At 39.3% G+C, this 21,373-nt stretch overlaps 1 protein-coding gene across 2 annotated transcripts in view; it reads right to left on the bottom strand.

Moving 5' to 3' along the window:
• Window positions 1-5,869: 5,869 nt before the first annotated feature.
• The window catches only part of LOC138943518 (odorant receptor 22c-like), a 142,458-nt gene continuing 126,954 nt past the window's right edge, over window positions 5,870-21,373 (bottom strand). For both annotated transcript variants that reach the window (XM_070314385.1, XM_070314384.1), the window contains exon 4: window positions 5,870-6,210. In XM_070314385.1, coding sequence (XP_070170486.1) covers window positions 5,870-6,210 — 341 coding nt within the window. The remainder of the gene's footprint in view (window positions 6,211-21,373) is intronic.

Raw genomic sequence — 21,373 nt, 5'->3', positions numbered from 1 at the left:
ATCAAAAAGAACAAATAAACACCATATTAAAAGAATATAAACAAATTTTTACAAAAGATAAATTCGATGTTGGAAAAGTGAAAAATTATGAAGCATTCATTGACTTACAAACAGACAAATATTGTTATAAAAGACCCTACAGATGTTCAATACCAGACAAAATTGAAATAGAAAAACAGATCTCAGAATTATTAAAACATCAATTGATTGAGGAATCATACAGCCCTTTCGCAGCGCCAGTAACCTTAGCATATAAAAGAGATGAAGGGAAAAGAAGTCGGCTATGCATAGATTTCAGAGAATTGAATAAAATAGTAGTTCCTCAATCACAGCCTTTCCCTCTAATAGAAGACTTAATGATTGAAACTATAGATTGTAAATATTTTACGACACTGGATGTAAATTCAGCTTTTTGGTCCATTCCATTAAGAGTACGAGATAGACCCAAAACAGGATTTGTGACACAAGAGGGCCATTACCAGTGGACATGTCTACCTTTTGGACTAAAAACATCTCCAGCAATCTTCCAACGAATTTTAAGGAACATCATAAAGAAACATAACTTAGCAAAATTTGCTGTAAACTACATTGATGATGTACTAATTTTTTCAAGAACATTCGCTGAACATATAAAACATATAAAAAAATTATTAGATGCGATTCAAGAAGAAGGGCTCAGACTGAAATTCACAAAGTGTAGATTTGCATCAAACTCGGTAAAATACTTAGGACACTTAATAAAAGATAATACGATTACACCGTTGAAAGATAACTTACGATCAATTAAGGATTTTCCAACTCCACAAAGTAGAAAACAAATAAGACAATTTCTAGGTAAAATTAATTTTCATAGTAAATATATTCCAAATGTTACAACAATACTTGATCCTCTACACAATCTACTCCGGAAAAATACAAAATTTTATTGGTCAGAAGAATGCCAGAGTGCATTTCAAAAAATTAAAGAGTATTTATGTTCAAAACCAGTTCTTGCAATTTTCGATCCAAAATTACCAATTTTAATCTACACAGACGCAGACAATAGATGGTTTGGGAGCGGTTTTAAAACAAACCCAATTAAACGGAGAACAGAAACCAGTAGCTTACTTTTCAAAAAAACTAAACGAATCACAAAAAAAGAAAAAAGCTATATTTTTAGAATGCTTAGCTATTAAAGAAAGTCTGAAGTTCTGGCAACATTGGTTAATCGGAAATTTCTTTACTGTATACACAGATCACAAACCACTAGAAAACTTAAATGTTAAAAATAGAACTGATGATGAACTGGGAGATATGACTCATTATTTATCACAATACAACTTTGTAATAAAATACAACCCAGGAAAGACAAATGCAAAAGCGGACTGTCTCAGCAGAAATCCAGTTTTTGAAACCTACGAAAACAATGAAGAAAACCTAAAAACAGCAAATAATATTAGTCTACAAGATATAAAAACGGATCAAAAACACAATAAACAAATAAAAGAAAGCGAGAAGAATTTAACTATGGAACATGGCGTTTATTACAAAGAGAACAAAAAAAAGAAGAAAAAAATAATTTTAAGTGAAGAATATAGTAAAACATTAATAAAACAAACTCATGAAAATTACTGTCACATAGGGATAAATCAGATGGAAGCCAAGATAAAACCTTTTTACACAGCACCAAACATATCGAAAAATATTAGACTAATATGTAAAAACTGTGAAATTTGCATAAAAAACAAAACAAGATTAAATAGAAAATATGGTCGAATGTCACAATTAGGTCCAGCTGAAAAACCATTTCAAATAATGTCTTTGGATACGATTGGTGGGTTTGGTGGACAAAGATCAACTAAGAGATATTTACACCTGTTAGTTGACCATTTCACGAGATTTGCATACATCTTATGCTCAAAAAGCCAAAACGCCCAAGATTTCATCAAACTAATAGAGAAGGTCTCTAAAAATAATACGATTGAGATACTGCTTTCGGATCAATACCCAGGTTTAAATTCCAATGATTTTAAGCATTACCTCAGAGAACGAAATATACAATTGATCTTTACAGCAGTGGATGCACCTTTTACAAATGGATTAAATGAAAGATTAAACCAAACATTGATCAATAAAATACGTTGTAAAGTGAATGAAACAGAGAAGAAATCAGCATGGTCCAGATTAGCGGAAGAATGTACAAAGAAATATAATGAAACAGACCATTCAGTCACAGGATTTTCACCAAAATACCTGCTAGATGGAGAATCTACTGACTTGCTACCACCGAAATTAAAAGAGAAAAATAAAAACATAAAAAACCTGAAACAAGATAGAAATAGCTTTGCTCAGAACAAAAAAATCACATAACTACAATAAATCTCTATTTGATAAAAACAGAATGCAATATGATTTTGAAAAAGGAGACATGGTTTATATAGTCAATGGAAATAAACTGAATAGAAAAAAAATGGATGAAATCAGGATTGGTCCCTTCGAGATAAAAGAAAAGATATCAAATTCAATTTATAAGATAAATATTGGCCATGGAAAAAGGTCAATTGGATTATATCACGTCACAAAGCTCATTCCGATGTCTATGGATTTCCAGTAATTGATACTTAATTTGCACCTCCAGATGAAAATTAAGCATCCTAAGGGGGGGAGATGAAAGCTCTGTCTAAGTGTCGATAAGTGCTGGACACATGAGAAAAGGGCCCCACTGGATGGCACCACTTAATGAGAGAGAGAAGCAGAGAAGGAGCAGATAGAGAGAGACCGAGAAAAAGCGGAACGAGTAGTAGTTTGCGCGATTCGATTAGAGTTATCTGAGTTATAAACATTACAATTTGCATTAAAACAATCGTCAAATATTAAATAAGCGAAATCTTCCACCACCACAAAACTGTGCGACGAGAGAATTTAGGGAAGCACGAACATTTAATTGTCGATTCTCTATATTTTAGGTTAGTATAACACATGCGTAAATAGCCTTAACAATTTTATAATTTAATAAAAACTCTATATTTTAGACGAATCCACGGGTGTTTTGCTTTCCGAAGAACTATAACATATTATATATATATAAGTCCGATAGCTATAACCGCGATAGTCGATAAGCCGCCTGTAGATATCAGATAATCTTAAGCCCGTTAGTTATAAGTCGGTTAGTTTTAAGTCCGTTAGAAATAAGCCTGTTAATGATAAGTCCGCTAGAAATAAGCCTGCTAGTCCTAAAAGCCTGCTAGTTATAACCGCACCGTAATCTTAAGCTCGCCTGTTAATAGAACCGCCGTAGAAATTAAGCCGCGTCCACTTTGCGCTACCGCCGCATGCCGCCTTTCGTTTCTCGCCGCTTACCGCTTCGAGCCCGCCGTTTTGCATGTCCTCTGCACATCGTCCCGCGCTTGATACCAGCTTTCTGCCTACCGCACGCTGACCGACATCGCCTGGCCCTGCACGCTGCTTTATGTATATCTATTTCTAACTAAAATAAACTATCTTTTCTACCTATACTGTGTTCTCGTAAGCTTGTGTCTCCCCTCCTCTCGAACCCGGACACCGACGAGCCGATCCGAGCGTCGAGCGAGGTGACCGCATTACAAAGTAACGATGAGTATTTTCAGAAGAAAATAAATCGCAAGTGGAGTAATTAAAGAAAGAAAGCAGCAAATAAAGAATTATAGTTCTTAATAAATGATATTCATTAAATGTGTTTAATTTAAATCGACTATTTGGATTCATTGTCAATTACTATTTATGATGATCACCAAATCACAAATACGCAAGCGCGTTACATGTCGCTCGATTCGAATCGCACGATATAAATGTGTCAGTCCCTCAAGAATGACGTGCACGAGTAGCGGGTCCTCAAGAGCACGATAGTACATATACAGCAGTGCTGGGATTTACTTGCACATTTCGGCCCGATTCCGTGGCTCACGCCTATTGCCCCCCACTCACCGCTCGTGCGTTAGCAACGAGTCGCCAGATATGCGTAACTAAGGACCGCGACGCTTCGTCTCAGGAGCGTTTATATGTAAGAATGCCCAAATATAATAATAAGACAATACTTTTCTAAATACAGCGCGAAAATTCTTAGAATTAAAAGTTTTTCTTCAATATTTTATAATTCATTGATATAAAATATTGAAGAAAAACTTTTAATTATAGAAAAGTATTGTCTTATTATTATATTTGGGCATTCTTATATACGGACGCTCCTGAGACAAAGCGTCGCGTTCCTTAGTTACGCGTATCTGGCGATTCGTTGCTAACGCACGAGCGGTGAGTGGGGGGCAATAGGCGTGAGTCACGGAATCGGGCCGAAATGTGCAAGTAAATCCCAGCACTGATATACAGGGTGTCCCGTAACGTAATGTCTACATTGAAACTCGGTAAAAGAATACACAGAAACTATGTATTTTTTTTGTCATTCTGTCAAAAAGTTTTAATACATATATGGCCTAAAGTCGATTGTTTCAAAGTTATAACGAAAAAACAAAAATGCATATAATAAGAACAATATTATTTATTAAAGATAATATTATTTGTTGATAATTAAACAATAATTTACTTTATAAATTGTTCAAAGTGACCACCATTTTGATCTATACATACTTCTGCTTTTTGAATTATTAATGTTGTAGAACGTAAAAGAAGTTCCGCATCGTTACGTATATTATTACGTGTATTAAGACTTTTTGACTTTGAATGACACAAAGCATACACAGTTTCAATGTGGATATCACATTGTGAGATATTCTATATATAATATATAAGAAACATTTGTTACACATAGTTTTTAATAAAACGATATTTAATCAAACAAAATATATATAACAATCTGATAAAACTTGGCGAACGAATAGTAACTAAACTAAAGGCTTATAATTCAGTAATTTCCTGTTTGTTCATAATTTTATATTGCATGTTTCTTTTTACTTGAGTGCTTTTCTATTCAATTGTGTTAAGAGGACCTACAGGAAAGATTGATAACATTTATATTATTATTCAATACAACCGAAGGTAAATATAGCGAAAAGAGGACGCAACCCCGATGACCCTAAGATCTTTATATATGTTGTCAAGGACATAATTCTGAGTAATTTTTTCTTTTAATTTAATCATTGCTCGTTGCTTATTAAAAAGTTATTAACAAAAAAAGTTTTAAATATACTAAAGTACATGCATGGACAGGAAGCACGCGGGATGCACACGCACACGCATGGGGGGGGGGTGCAAGGAGGGTCTCCTGCCCCCCCTTCTGCATCCACTCCGCCGGTAGGCACGATGGACTTCGCTTTACAATGTAATATGTACTTTGTAAGTTGTAAAGCAAGATCCACCCTGCCTACCGGCGGAGTGAGTGCGGGAGGGGAAACAAAGGCCCCCTTGCACCCTCCTCCCATGTGTGTGTGCGTGTGTATGTGCGCGCGCGCGCGCGTGCCTTCTGTCCATGCATGTACTTTAGTATATTTCAAACTTTTTTTGTTAATAACTTTTTAACAAGCGACGATTAAATTAAAAGAAAAAGTTACTCAGAATTATGTTCTTGACAATATATATCAAAGTCAAGGTCATTAAGGCTGGGTTTCCTTTTCGCTATATTTACCCTTTTCTTTCTCTTTTCTTTTTTTAAAGTAATATTTTAACACATTGCTAGCATAATTTAACACAATTGAGAAAATTGAAAGAAAATTGAAAGTGGAGGCTGATCTAAAAAAAAAATCGATTTTTTTCATTTTTTACTGCATTTTTCTTATTATAGTTTTAATATTCAAGTATAATGTAGCACAAACTTAGTACATATCAGCATAACTTTCGATATTAGTTAATTCTAAAAGTAGGGGGTTAATTTTAAACAGGTGTTTCAACCGTATTATGTTTTTTATGCATTTAACATCATTCTAAGAACGGAGAGATAGGAACCTGTAGCTTTCAAAATTTCTTTGAAGGAAAATATATTCATAGGTAGGAATTTTCCAGCCGTTATCTGATGAGGAATCATTCCTCGAAACATAATCAGCGGCAGATTTTTCATTACCTTCACGTCGAAATCGTACCAGGGACTGTCGTAAGCACTATATGCGAGTTTTCCACTTATAGATTCCAGCTGATCGCCAGCGTAGCAGTAGAGGTATAATTGCACTAACATCGTCAAGATCAATACAATGTGTTTGATCGCCGCGATATTGTCGTTTAATTTCAATGAAATTAGTAATTGCATACCTGAAAGTAAATCTTAAATTATTACGGAAACATGTGTTTTTATATTCATGTTAACAATTTAGTTATGTATTGTTACGTCCGCGGGTCTATCTCGAAATATTTCGAAAGTGCGCTATACAATCGGTACTCGCGTACCGCGACGTAAACAATGAATACTTTTAAAAAGAACAAAAGAAATTTTGATAATAACACAGAACTTAACTATACACAACATGAAGATCAAATAAAATTAATAATCGTAATGACAAATATGTCCGCACAGAATAACATCCGTCGCGATATTCAGATAGCGACTCTTCTCACAAAATGTCTACCGTTGTGTAACAACAACTAACAACTCCGTAACAACAAGACGTTCTTCAATTCCAAAGCCGACTCGATAAATGATCGCGAAACTGTAGGGACGTAATAATATATTTGATCCGGTAAGATATCTCTCAGTAGTATATCTAGGCCGGTTCTAACTCAGGTCCTCTGAGGGGGGGTGAGGAGCGAGGGAAAACTGGCGCGGGGGGTATGACGTCACGCGGGGGGAACGCGGCGAAACAGTAGGCGCGAGGGCCGCGGAGAGGGGAAAGGGGGATCGCGGTGAGACCGATGGGTGAGGGGTCCGCGGAGAGGGGGGAGGGGGAGCGCGGCAACACGGTTGGCGCGAAAGCCGCGGAGAGGGGGGAGAGGGACCGCGGCAAAACGGTGGGCGCGGGGGCCGCGGAGAGGGGGGAGTGGGCCGCAGAGAGGGGGGAACCGCGGCGAAACGGTAGGCGCGGGGGCCGCGGAGAGGTGGGAGGGGGACCGCGAAAAGGAGGAGGGGGACCGCGGGGAAACGGTAGGCGCGGGAGCCGCGGAGAGGGGGGAGGGGGACCGCGGCAAAACGGTCGGCGAGGGACCCGCGGGGAAGAGGGAACGCGAAGGTACGATGCCGCGAGTAGGTGTGAGACAGACCGCGAAGCGTCCGCAATGTGTAAGAGAAGGATAGCGTTTGCATGCACGTTGGAAAAAGATGGCGCGAGGCGTTCGCAATGTGTGGAAGAGGGATAGCGCAAGGCGTGCACTTGGGAGAGAGAGAGAGAGAGAGAGAGAGAGAGAGAGAGAGAGAGAGAAAGAGAGATAGCGCGAAGCATGCACGTGGATGATGCGGCGTTCGCAAGGCGGTGTGAGAGAAGTAGCGCGGGGCATGCACGCGTGCAGGAGAAGGATAGAGTCCGCAAGTTAAATTTTGCAGACTGAGCATATCTATTACACCGTTTTTATTTATATATAAAGGATGGGATAAATAATTAAATTCACAGATAATTAGTAAAATAACTTATTTATTACAAGCCTCGTGAAGAATATCATTTACAGCACATGTCAATAACTCGCAATCTATGAGCAATTCGTTGTTAAACATATCACTTTCATGTATCGTTTTTGGAGCGTCGCATACATTAGCGATATTATTCTGTTGTAAAACAGTTACAAATTGTTTGAATTTTTCATTTACAATATGCGTATTTTCGCATAACCAGTAATACATATAATCTATGCATTTTTCAAAATCGAATAAATAGAATAGAGTTGGCGGTTTCATATATAAAGAATTATTGGATAATCCTATTTTTATAATATTCGAATCAGATATTTTAACCACTTCGAATGTCAAATCTCGAATCCGCAATGGGATTTCAGTCGATTGTAGAAGCCGTTCGTTAGCGATTTCCACGTTTCAAAAGGCAATATTATTTGATTGCCCCGATTATCGCCGAGAACCAATTCCACGCAAGATACAGCTCCAACGTTTATTCCAATGTCCAAATATTTGTATGACGTCGGGGTTAAGGCGTATCGTCTTCCGAGTATACGAACCGTGCGACGAGGCTCGGATGAAATGCTAGGGAGTAAAAACAATATTATTTATATAAATATTTAAAAGGTGTAAAAAGATATTTATAAATTACAAAATTCATTAAGTTAATTAAAACCTACTTGTTACATTTCTTCTTCTTGAGAGAGACAAGATGGTGGTTGAAAGGAATAACACGTGTAATCGTTACTCGTCAAGAAAGTAAGGAGGAGAGGATTCAAAGAAGAAGGAGAGAGTCAGAAAGGGGATGAGTAAGAAGGGAAGAATGAGGCGCACATGTACGAATAAAGGGAGAGTTGGAGAGTAAAGGAACGATGAAAGAGAAGAGGTAAAGTGGAGTAGTCTGGAGATTGGGTTGTTGAGAGAGAGAGAGAGAGAGAGAGAGAGAAAGGGAGAAGAGCGAGAAAAAGGAAAGCGGGAAGTGTGGAAAAATAACAGAAAGTAGAAGGAAAGTCGGTAAGGAAGAGGACGGAGCGGGTAAGGAAGAGTAGCAGTTGACGTAGAAGGCTCAAGAGAGGGCGTCAGAGGACCGAGATGGATGGAGCAGGTCGTAGATCGATATGGAAACAATGCAGTGGAAGCTAGGTTAGGAGAAAGGTAGCGGATGGAAAAGCTGGAAAGGATAAAGTGCGTTGTGAGAAAAGAGGTGAAGGAAGTGAAAGGAGAGAGAGGCGGAATAGAAGATTAGAAAGCGTGTGAGAAGAACGAAAGAGGACCGGAGGGAAGGAGAAGGAAGGAAGAGCAGAAGGAAAAGAAAGGAGACATGGAAAAGTGGTTGAAGAAGCTGGTGGTGAAGGTAAGGAGAATAAGGAAGGAGCTGAAAGTACGGAGAGAAGAAAGAGCGAGAGGAAGGAGGGAAAAGGAGGAGGAAACAGCGGCATCGAAGGAACAGGAAGAGGAAAGTGAAGAGGAAGTGGAAGAAGGGAGAGAGGAGGCGAGAGATCGGGGAAGAGGAGAGAAGAGGAGGTTAGAGGGAGCAAAGATAGCAGATGAAGGAGGAAAGTGTGGTAAAAAGGATGAAAGGAGAGAAGAATCAGGCGAATCAGGCAATGAAAAAGAAAGGGAGGTAGGGAAAGAAAGGAAGAAGAAAGGTACAGGTGCAGGAGTAGAGAGAAGAGAAAGAAAATACTGGTGGGAAGAGGAAAGCGAAGAGGAAGCGGGAGAGAGAGAAGAGGAAGGAGGGAGTAGGGTAGGAAGAGAGGAAGAGGAGAGAGGAAAAGAGGAGAAGAGGACAAGCAGGTCGGGATAAAGGAGAGCACGGAAGAGAGCTCAGGAGAAGAGAAAAGAGAAAGAATTGGAAGAGGGAAGAAGGAGGCAAGAAGTAGAAAGGAGGACGAGGAGAGGGAGAGGACAAGGAGGAGAAGGGAGGAGGAGAGAAAAGAAGAGAGGAATGGAAGAAAAGAAGAATGGAGTAAGATGAGGAAAGAAAGAAAAGCGAAAGAAGAGAAGGGGAGTAGGAGAGAAGGAAAGGACATAGAAGAGAGAAGAAAAAAGGAGAAAGGGACAAGAGGGGGACTAGAAGAAAGAAGGAAAAGAAATGTAGTGTTGAGAAGCGTGGAAGGGAAGAGCCGGCGGAGGAGAGAAGGGAGGTTATGGTAGAAGTAATGGAGGAGGTATTGGGGAGAAGGGTAAAAATGAGAGGGGTAGTGGAAAGAATAGGAGAAGGGGGAAAAAGGTATTAATAGTGGAAATGGATAAAGAAGAAGACAAGGAAGAGATATCGGAGAAAAGAAATGAGATAAGGAGATTGTGGAAGATAGGCGTGGACGAGGACTTAACGATGGAGGAGAGAAGAATGAGATGGAGGATGGTGGAAAAAGCGAAGAGGGAAAGAGGGTAAGGAAGAAGCGTGGTGGTAAGTAACAGAAGGATTTGGATAGACGGGAAGGAATGGACATGGGACGAGAGGAAGGAGAGATGGAGGATGAAGTGAGAGGAATAAGAGAGAGAAAGTAGAAAGAAGTTGGAGTTTTGTAAAGGTTCGGGTACGCTCCTTAAAAGCGCCTTGAAACCCTTAGGGGACCAATAAAGCATTACATACATTTCTTCTTCTTACACGGTGAAGTTTCATCAGCATCTTGAATCGGAACGTAATAATTCATGCGGCTTCCTTCAGTGGGATACATTTTTATATGAACCTTTCACACAAGTAGTCGATGCAATACTGAACGTATTGAACATATTTAAAATATGTATTAGCGTTGCAAAATTGCAATGTAGTGGGGATTATTGATGACGCAATATATTTTTCAATTTTTCTATTCAAGCGCCGATATACGGCTGCTTCGCGATGATATCACCCACAGATATCAGATTTCAAACGCGCGTGTCAAAACATGACAAAATCCTAAAATATAAGGATAATCCTCGTGGTTAAATTGCACTAACATTGGACAGCTGCATGTAATTTGAAACTTTTGCAATGCACTTGGGATTCGACATCATCTCTAGACGACAAAAATGCAATAATCGATGTTAGTCAAAATGTACGTGACAAACCGCGAAATAAAAATTTACATAGATACACATGATGGAAAAAGATATCAAGATAGAATATAAAATCATAGTAAAGAGGCACACCCTATCAGTATTTTCGCCAAGAGTTCCGAGACAAGAGCTATTAATAAGCGCATTTTGTTAGCAAAAATTTTTGGCATAAATTTAGAAATATGGCGGAAAACAGTGCCGAACGAATTCTGTGCGAGCAATCTGCAAGGGTGAATTCGATAGAGGAGTACGTTGCGTGGGAGCAACGATGCGACGAATATATCGAATCGGTGGAAGAGCAAAGTCGAACCAAACGTTTACGATTATCGATCGGGATTCGGCAATCGCTAATTGCCGAATCGCACGACTCGAGGGATTGAAGAATTCGTTACGCAGGCGTTTTGTACATGCGGGTGCAGGATGTAGTACGCAACAACACGGATTGATTTGGCGAGAGATCGATACGGCGTTCGAGAGCCGCATATTGACTGGTGCGGTCATAAATCATAATCACATCGAGCCTCGTCAATTTTTCGAGGAAAAACATTGTGCTGGAACATGTGCGAAATGTGATGAAAAAACACTTTAATGTGAAAATTAATACATTGTTCAATGGTGAATTTGTGACGGGTGATAAGCGCGCAAATAAAAGTATCAATACGAGAAACTATGAACTCTTTCGCACATCCAATTTACGCGAATGGTACGAGCGGCGCGTTGTCGAGCCCACTCTAGCATCGCTCGAAGAATTTCAGGAACGCGATAGCGGCTGGGCATTGTCGCGAATACTTGATTTAACTGTAAATATAAATAAATATAATCCAATGCGCGCGGGGTGCCACATTAAATTACCGCGAGAAATAACAATGAAGAGAGCGGTAATAAACGTGCAATCTAATGATAATGCGTGTTTCGCGTGGTCTGTGGTCGCCGCACTATATCCAGCCTAAAGAAACGCGGATCGGGAATCTTCGTATCCTCATTACACGACAGTGCTGAATCTCCAGGACATTGAGTTTCCTGTGACTGTGAATCAAATTAAAAAATTCGAACTTGCCAACGATATCTCAATCAATGTATATAGTATCGAGGAAAAGAACATTGTCCCGATACGTCTGAGTGAGCTGAAAAGAGACAAACACGTCAACCTGTTGTACATTGAAGACAACAACGTTGGACATTTCGCGAGGATCAAGAATCTATCCCGCCTCGTGAGCTCGCAATTGAGCAAAAAAGAACACAAGAAATATATCTGCGATCGGTACGTATATATTTAATAAATTATATTGCAGAAATCTTTGAACAAAAATTAAAAATTATTTCTTTTACAGATGTTTGCACTACTTTGGCTCGAACGACAAGTTACAGTCACATACGGTGGACTGTCGAGGGATGAACGAGTGCGCTATCCGATTACCGAGCGATAAGGACAAGTGGCTCACGTTCAACAACTATAATCGGAAAGAGCGGCTTCCTTTCGTCGTGTACGCCGACTTGGAATGTGTTTTAGAGAAGACGGAGGAAGAGAGAAACTACCAATATATCATAAGTATTTAGCATAGCATATTATGTACATTGTTCGTACGATGATTCGTTATCCGCGTATCATTCCCGTCGCGATATTGATTGCATATCATGGTTCGTCGAAGAACTAAAAAATTTAGCGCAACGTATAAAAATTATTTTATCAGCTAATGTCCCCATGGTAAATTTAACATCTGATGAATGGGAAAATTTTCATAGCGCGACACAATGTCACATTTGCAAGAAACCATTCGTATAAGACGATACACGCGTACGCGATCATTGCCATCTGACCGGGCGATACAGAGGTCCCGCGCATTCAAATTGCAATTTAAATTATAAAGATTCTTTTTGCATTCCAATAGTTTTTCATAATTTATCCGGTTACGATGCACATTTTATTATAAAGGAAATAGCTACAGCATTTGAAGGGGAAATCGAGTTACTTCCGATAACAAAAGAAAAATATATGTATATCATTTACGAAAAATGTTAAACTTACCGAAGAAAAATTAAAAAATCATATTAAATTGCGTTTTATCGATTCGTATAAATTTCTCACAGATAGTCTCGATAAATTGGCCTCATTCTTGAATAAAAACAAACTCAAAATTTTAAAATCTAAATTTCTAAATTTATCGAATGACAATTTCAATTTATTAACACGGAAGGGCGTCTTTCCGTACGAATATATTGACTGCGTCGACAGGTTGCAAGATACGTGTTTACCACCGCGCGAATCATTTTACAGTTCCTTGACCGATGACACAATATCCGAGAGCGATTACGCGCACGCTGAGAACGTCTGAAGCGGTTCTCCATTCGAACGCTGGGCGAATATAGCGACTTGTATCTCAAAATTGATGTCTTGTTATTAGCAGACATTTTTGAAGATTTCCGCGAGAGTTGTATTAAAAGTTATGGGTTCGATCCCGCGTATTACTACACTCTTCCCAGATACACGTGGGACGCCATGTTGAAGTATACGAATATTACATTCAAATTGCTTACGGATATTGACATGGTTATGTTTATCGAACGCGGAATACGCGGTGGTTTGAGTCAATGTTCCAACAGATACGTACATGCTAATAACAAATATATGCAATCGTACGATCCATCGAAACCTTCAACGTATCTCACGTATTTTGATGTAAATAATTTGTACAGATGGGCAATGTGTCAACCCTTGCCCTATGCAGATTTTCGATGGGTCGACGACGTATCCGATTTTGATACATCATCGATCGCGCTCGATTCGCCTATAGGCTACATCCTTGAAGTCGATCTCGAGTATCCGCAATGTGTTCACGATGCGCACACTGACCTACCGTTTTGGCCGACACGCGACAAACCACCTGGTAAGCGGCAGGATAAACTGCTCGAAACCTTATATGATGAAAAGCGTTACGTAATACATTACCACAACCTGCAGCAACGCACACGACACGGACTTTGAGTTACAAAAATACATCGAATATTACAGTTTTCGCAATCTCCATGGCTTCGCAGTTATATCGAACTCAATACACAATTCCGAACATTCGCGAAAAATGATTTTGAAACAAATTTATATAAATTAATGAATAATGCGGTATTTGGCAAAACGATGAAAAATGTGCGCAATCACGTTAATATTAAGCTTGTATACATTGGGATGAAAAATATGGCGCAGAGGCGATGATCGCAAAACCAAATTTTCATAGTAGAAGCGTGTTTTCGGAGAATTTGATCGCCGTTGAATTGCGCAATCCCGAATTTAAATTTAATAAACCAATCAACGTGGGTATGTGTATACTCGACATATCCAAGACATGTTTGTACGAGTTTCACCACGATTACATGGTACCTATGCATCGAGAGAAATGTAAAGTCATGTACACCGACACCGACAGTCTCATATATTACATCGAGTGTGAAGATGTATATGAGAATATAAAGCGCAACGTCGACAAATTCGATACCAGCGATTATGCGGTGGACAATGTGTACGGTATACCGCTCGCGAATAAAAAGATACCGGGTTTAATGAAGGATGAAAATAATGGCGCCATCATGATCGAATTCGTCGGGCTTAGGGCAAAAATGTACGCCTTGCGAGTAGAAAGACACGAAAAAAGTAAAAGGCGTCAAGAGTAACGTCGTCGCGAGAACAATAACATTGATCTAAATTACATGAAGTATACACTATTCGTGAGACAAAAATTGCTTTAAATCCGTACGATGACAAGCGGTATATCGTATCCGAAATCACCGACACGCTACCGTGGGGACATTATAAAATACCGTTGTAAATAAAAAGCATGTATATTTATTGTAAATAAAAAATTATGTATTTTTATTGTAAATTAAGATTATATGTATATTTATTGTAAATATACTTTGAATATCTTTGCGATAGCATCAGCCGTCTCGTTTCCACTCCTACTCTTGAGCGGTACAGCCCACGCATACTAGCTCAACACATCGATAACTGTGAGTATATAGTTGTAGCCTTTGTTGAATCGTGCATATGGACGCACCTCGACCACGTCCGCCTGCCACAGATCGTCGTATCCGCGTACTATGACACGTCTACGTGGGAAATTTTTTCTCGCTGGAGCATGCAATTCTTCCACGAGCAGCTGTTTTTCAGAGGTCTTTTGCGACATATGGTATTTGATCGAGGCATAATTTGCAATAATGAGATAATTCCTCCACGTATATTTTTTATATATCTTTCTTCTCCTGCACTGAATTAGATGTAGTCTGCGCGTGAGTTGCATACCGAAGCATTTACTGCATCTCATCCATTATTATTTGCAACGTTTGCACATTCGTCTCGACTGTGATTATTTTTTTCTTAAGTTCTTCCTGTCTGTCCTCCAAAAGCTTGACACGTATTTCCACGTACTGTTTGTTTGCGACATCATCTTCCGGTTGCGCTACGCGTCGTATCTTGCGCGACCTTGCGTCAAAGCCGGAGGCTGTCTGACACAGAGCGTTATCGCGCACGTAATTTCTTAGTAATCCATTCTATTGATAGTATGAGTTGTTCGGTGTTCCCAACGATAATCCAAATTTATTAATCGACATTTCGATACAAACAATAATGACAGACTGACTCGTTTCGCCGACGCATAGATTAATTTATAATATGACCAGCTTCGTAAAGTTCCTCGATAATTGATAATATTTCATTGTCGTGGGCATTGTTGTCGGCTTGACGCGAAGCTTCCAGCAATCGCAAGCGATCTACCAATTCGTTGGGATCATTCCAATGCACGTAATCGATCTTATTATCGTTTAACGTCATAGCGCGCGGTATGTTTATACCTCTTCCAGCTTTTTTATTAGAGATTAATGGTGCTATTATATTTTTATACTTGTATCCCTTGTTATTTAACACTGGATTACGCATATCATTGCCACGTCTATGCGCATTTGTCGCCAATAATATATTTTTGTATTTAATTTTATCATCCTCAGTGTATACGTCACCATCGGGCATTCTCTTGAAAATCAACTCGTAGAGACCTGGTGTTCCCATGTATCTTATTCTACCGATAATTATATTGTCATCTTTATCCACATCAAAAATTTTATCACCCATCATCATTTTTTCGTTGCAAAATTTAACACCGTAAACATAATCCATACTGTTATTTTTATCTTGACTCAAAATAGCTCCCACATATTTTTGTTCTAGTGGACCCAGATGTGTGCGCAATGTATTTTGACCCTCGGACGTTTGTAGTAGATGTTGAACCGATGTCACAAGCATTTCAGGCGTGGTTTCGAAAATTTCTTCCACATACGGAGACGATCTTTTGTACAATATTTGACTCGATTGTACATCTTTTATCGGAGTAGAAGTAACATTCGATAATTGTTTCATTCGCTTACGTTTCGATTGATTTGGAGTAAAAGTTATTAGCGAATTGTTCAATGATATATTTGACCTTGTTCGCTTTGTACCAGACTCTTCTTTCAGATGCTTGTCTTCATACTCGATGATTCGATTTTCGCTTCATTAGATTCCACATTGATTGTATTTTCGACAAGTTGTTTTAGAGGTTCGATAATTGGTTTAAAGTGCGTCTCCAATGCGATGTCTTCCTCCATTTGACCGGTTTTTAAAGAACGATATTTTTTGCGGATTGATTCGCTCGTTTTTACAATCTCTCTTGCAATCTTCTCATGATCGTCACTGTCAATCATCGTCGTCTTGTTGTGCTCGGACAAAAATTTTAAACGTTGCTCGATCGATGTATTGATAGCGACTAATCACTTTACGGTATTGCAAAATCGTTAAATCTTTTTCGATATCGTCCATTAGTTTGTAAACTGTCTTTATCAATCACTACAAATCCATACTTGTGTTGCCAACATTTTTGACAGAATGCGCGAAAATCGTCGTAAGACATGTAAGTATTTATATGATCGTTGTATACATGTTTCAAGTTTGTACCATCTTGTTTAAATAAAATCAGTAAATTTGCATTGTCCCGTATAAGATGCTTGGGTACCTTGGCATACGTTTGACAAAGATAGAAATATTCGACGCTCGAGTGTCAACCCATTGCAAAGTACTCTCTTATCGTATCTTGCTTATCGCACACCACATCGTCAAAGATAAAAATGGAATTCGGAAGCGCCTTGCTCGGTGGAATAACGTCAATATTATTAGAGAATGTAAAATAACCAATTTCATCGATCGATAATAGCAAATTTTCCAAGTATCGATATTTCGGTTGTTGAAGTGATTTCGAGTACATTCTCGAAACGTACACCATGTGGACTTTCTATCAAACTTATCAACACGTTAGTGTTACCGCAATTCGAAGGACCGCAAATGATACCGCGTATAGTAGTCGGCAGCATGTTTCCATGCTTGCGTATTTCTTTCTCGGACATTACTCGTGTTTTATCGTCAAAATTTATCACTTTGATTATTGTCGCTTGTCGCGCGAACCGCATGTTTGCTCTCGCGAATCTCAAATCAGTTTTGGAAAATGAGTCATCCCTATTTATAGAGATGCACCGAATCGAAACCGCTCAGTCTCAAAAATGTTTCTTCTTCTATCGGTTGACAGCGATATTCTCGAGCTTACCACCGACCAGTTACAGATTATCCCCAAGGTTGTTTTACTGCGAGACTTTGGTAGCTACGTGGAACAATTGTGGGACAAGCTTCCCGAACATATAAAAGCTGACTCAGAGGTTCAATAGTATCGTCGATGCACGCGACATTATAATTTGTCGTGGCAGCAAACACATTTCGACGGTCCAACACCGTTAATAAAAAATTGTGACAAATGCCAGCAAAAATTATAAGAGGTAGCGGTTTGTTAAATCGTGCGATAAATGCACTTCCTATCGAATTACATATTCCAGGCTATCAGTTTTGCGGACCGGGAACTCATTTAGAAACACGATTGGCTAGAGGCGATCGAGGTATCAATCCATTGGATGCCGCGTGTCGCGAGCACGACATAGCTTATTCCCGATGCAACAATCTCGGTCAACGACACGTTGCGGATAATATACTCGCCACGAAAGCGCGAACGCGTATTACCGCGAGAAATTCGACTCTTGGCAAAAGAGCAGACGCTACAGCTGTTTGGGCGGCTATGAAGGCAAAGACAAAATTCGGTATGGGGCTGAAAACAAAAAAATCATCGAAGAAAAAGACTGCGAAAAAACGAATACTTCCTATAGCGAAGCGCGGTGGTATCTTATCAATTTTACCATTATTGGGAGTTTTCGGTTCGTTGGTTGGCGGAGCAGCGGGAATCGCGAAGGCGGTGAACGATAGCAAGGCGACGCAACGTCAGCTCGAAGAAATGCAACGTCATACTCGCGCCATGGAAAGTCACGGACTTTATCTCGCTCCATACAAGCGTGGACGAGGGTTCTCAACAGCAGCCAAGAAAAAAAAATGTCAAAATAAAAATGCCTGCCGGTGTAACAATCAATGTACAATTGGAACAACTTGCAAGATGTATGCGTATACAATTTTTTAGAGGCGTTTTCATGCGCAATAATTTACCGATAAACGGTGTACGGCGAAATGAGAGCGGTATCGTCAATTTGGATGACGTCGATTCCGGTACTCATTGGGTTGCGTATATAAAGAGGGGAGATCGTGTAGTATATTTCGATAGTTTCGGAAATCTTCGACCGCCCAAGGAATTAGTGCGATATTTTGGACAGAATGTTGCGAATATAGAATACAATCACACGGCCTATCAAAATTATAATCAAAGTATTTGTGGACAATTGTATCTACGATTTCTTCAAACGGTCGATGATCGATATGAATTTAAAGCCTGACCCGTCGCGATTCAGTATTCATTCGACAGTTTTCCAGCATGTCACTCACACTTACGTTGACCGGCAAGATTAGCGCTCTTGCTGTAAGCTACTTTCCGGCTATAGATTTAAACGATGGCGATTACGAGCTTGGTTTAACGGACTTTGAAACGTATCATACGATATCGAACGTGAATTCTTGGAATAATAAATTTTATTTTGATAACGACGATAAGAAAATTGCGATTCCCGAGGGATCGTACGAATTACACGCTATAAACGAATATCTCCGACATGCAATTTTACGACATCGATGCGTAGTTGATTCCAACGATATTGTTGATGACGAAGAAGACGATGAATATCCAATAACGCTTCGCGCTAATCATAATACGCTAAAAAGTGAAATCAAATGTGTCTATAGAATAAATTTTAGTAAACCGGGCAACGTTGGATCGTTGTTGGGATTCTCGTCGAATCGTATATTACAGCCTCGGAAATGGCACGAATCGGATGTACCAATAAATATTATTAGCGTAAATATTATTCGTATAGAATGCAGCGTAACCACTGGCGCGTACAGCAATGACAAGCGCGTACACACGATACATGAATTTTCACCGAGCGTGCCGCCAGGATATAAGATATCGGAAACGCCAGCACAGATCATTTATCTACCGATCGTCGCACGGAGCATTATTGATTTAACGATACGCATTGTTGATTAAGAAGGACATTTGCTCGATTTTCGAGGAGAGGTAATTACTGTAAGATTGCATAAACGGCGGCGACAAAAATAAAGCGTTTGACAAATGAAATGCTTGTGTTGAACGGAAGCACGGAGCACACGAGAGACAATATCTTTGCGAGAGACAATATTTTTGCGAGAAGGCGAGTGACTGCGGTATCGGGTGACAATAATCAGATATCTGGTTACGCTAAAAAAAAGCTGAGCGCGTTGAATCGCGAGTTTATAAAATCATTGAGATTCGTCGTACGAAATACTTGAACAATATGATTGACATCTTGAATATCAGAGGTGAGCCGATCTTTGACGACCGTATCGTCAAAATTGAGACTCATACGTACAATCCATACGCCAACACAACGCTTGGATATAGCGACGAGATACGGATACCGATACAACATCAAGATTTGTACACGTTGCCATGTGAAAGTTTTCTATACGTCGAGGGAAAGTTGATGGTGCGTAAAGTAGCTGAAGGAGGAAGAGTGATATTGGGATACAATTGTGTCGCGTTTATGTTTGATGAACTTCGATATGAACTCGACGGTGTGGAGATTGACCGCAACAGAAACGTTGGAATAACTTTCACGATTAAATACTATATCTCTCTAACAACCGAGAAAGGTAAAATCTTGGGGAATGCTGCGTGGAATATGTCGCATAATGCTGTTGAATCTTACTTCAATTTTTGCGTGCCGCTAAACATACTACTGGGTTTTTGCGAAGATTATAAGCGAGTTGTGATTAACGCTTGTCACGAATTAATTTTGATACGTTCGCGCAACGACAACAATTGCATATTTGGAAATGCTTCGGCTGAAGCTGATATCGAATTATTCAAGATACAATGGCGTATGCCACATGTAATATTGAGCGAGGTCAATAAACTATCTTTGCTACGCGCGTTGGAAAGCGGGCGATACTTGAATATGAGTTTTCGCTCTTGGGATCTATACGAATTTCCTCTATTGCATAATACGACCAAGCATTCGTGGACCGTGAAAGCCGCCTCTCAACTGGAGAAGCCGCGATACGTGATCTTTGCGCTGCAGACTGGCAGAAAAAATGCTGTGTTAAAAGATATTACTACATTCGACGACTGCAAATTGACCAACGCAAATTAAACTCTATCTAAACTTGGAATTGTATCTCTACAATAATTTGAATTTAGATTTCGATAAAAATAGATTCGCCCTTTTGTTCGATATGTACTCTCGTTTTCGCAAATCTTATTACGAATGTGATAATGATGATGTGCTATTAAACATTTCAAAGTTTTTACATTGCGGTCTTCTCGCGGTTATCGATTGCTCGCGACAAAACGAGTCTGTCAAAAATTCCACCGTGGACATGAAATTAGAGTTTGAGTGCAAGGTGGATATACCTGCAAATACTACCGCCTATTGTCTCATCTTGCACGATCGCGTTGTCGAATATTGTCCATTGACCAACGTAGTTCGTAAAATTACCTAAATCAGCAAATATCCCCTCCAATGTCAAAATATATAAAGATTGAGATTTTGACGATTGACAACAGTCGTACATCGTTCTTGCAATCGTACGATAATATTATCAGTATGATCGCGCCAACGTTTGTGGATCTGCAGGGATTCATTATCGGGCGAAACTTTATCGTGAAGGAAGTAGCGATATTGAGAAATGGATTTGTTCTCTCTCATTACTTTTTTGCAAGTCCCGTACCATGGCGTGCGCTTACAAAATTTGAGAGATGTGAAGCTTCATTGCTAATCGGACATCACCATGGACTTCAATGGCAGGATGAAAACGTTCCATACAGCTTCGCTAGGCGTTTGATTAAGAGAGCTGTGATGGGCGCAACGGAAGAGGAAGATGGAGCCTCTCCTATCGTGTACGTTAAAGGACGCGAAAAACGAGAATGGCTGGTCAATATACTTGACGATGATGCGAGAAACGACGTTATTATTGAGACCTTGGATGCGGACTATGAAGATATCACTTTGTTAAATAAATTAGATGTTACTAATACTATGCGCTGTGAAAAACATGTAAAAAATTGCGCTTTACAAAATGTATTTAAAATATTCAATTGGTGGACGAATCATCATAAAGATTCATCCAAACATTATTTAGAATAAACTATTGTTAAAATATGTTTTTGATCTCTTTTATTCTTCCCTTTTTCTCTTTCTTATCCCAGTACGCAAATATTAAATTTCTGTACGTGATGTTAGATGGGAGTGGTGCACTTGGACACAGTACAATTGGACACGGTGCAAATGGACACG

The sequence above is a fragment of the Polyergus mexicanus genome, unplaced genomic scaffold (genome assembly GCF_030449975.1).
Source record: "Polyergus mexicanus isolate NDT 795.1 unplaced genomic scaffold, iyPolMexi1.0 SCAF_27, whole genome shotgun sequence".
In the NCBI taxonomy this organism is placed as follows: domain Eukaryota; kingdom Metazoa; phylum Arthropoda; class Insecta; order Hymenoptera; family Formicidae; genus Polyergus; species Polyergus mexicanus.
This window is presented reverse-complemented; position numbering and strand designations above follow the sequence as displayed.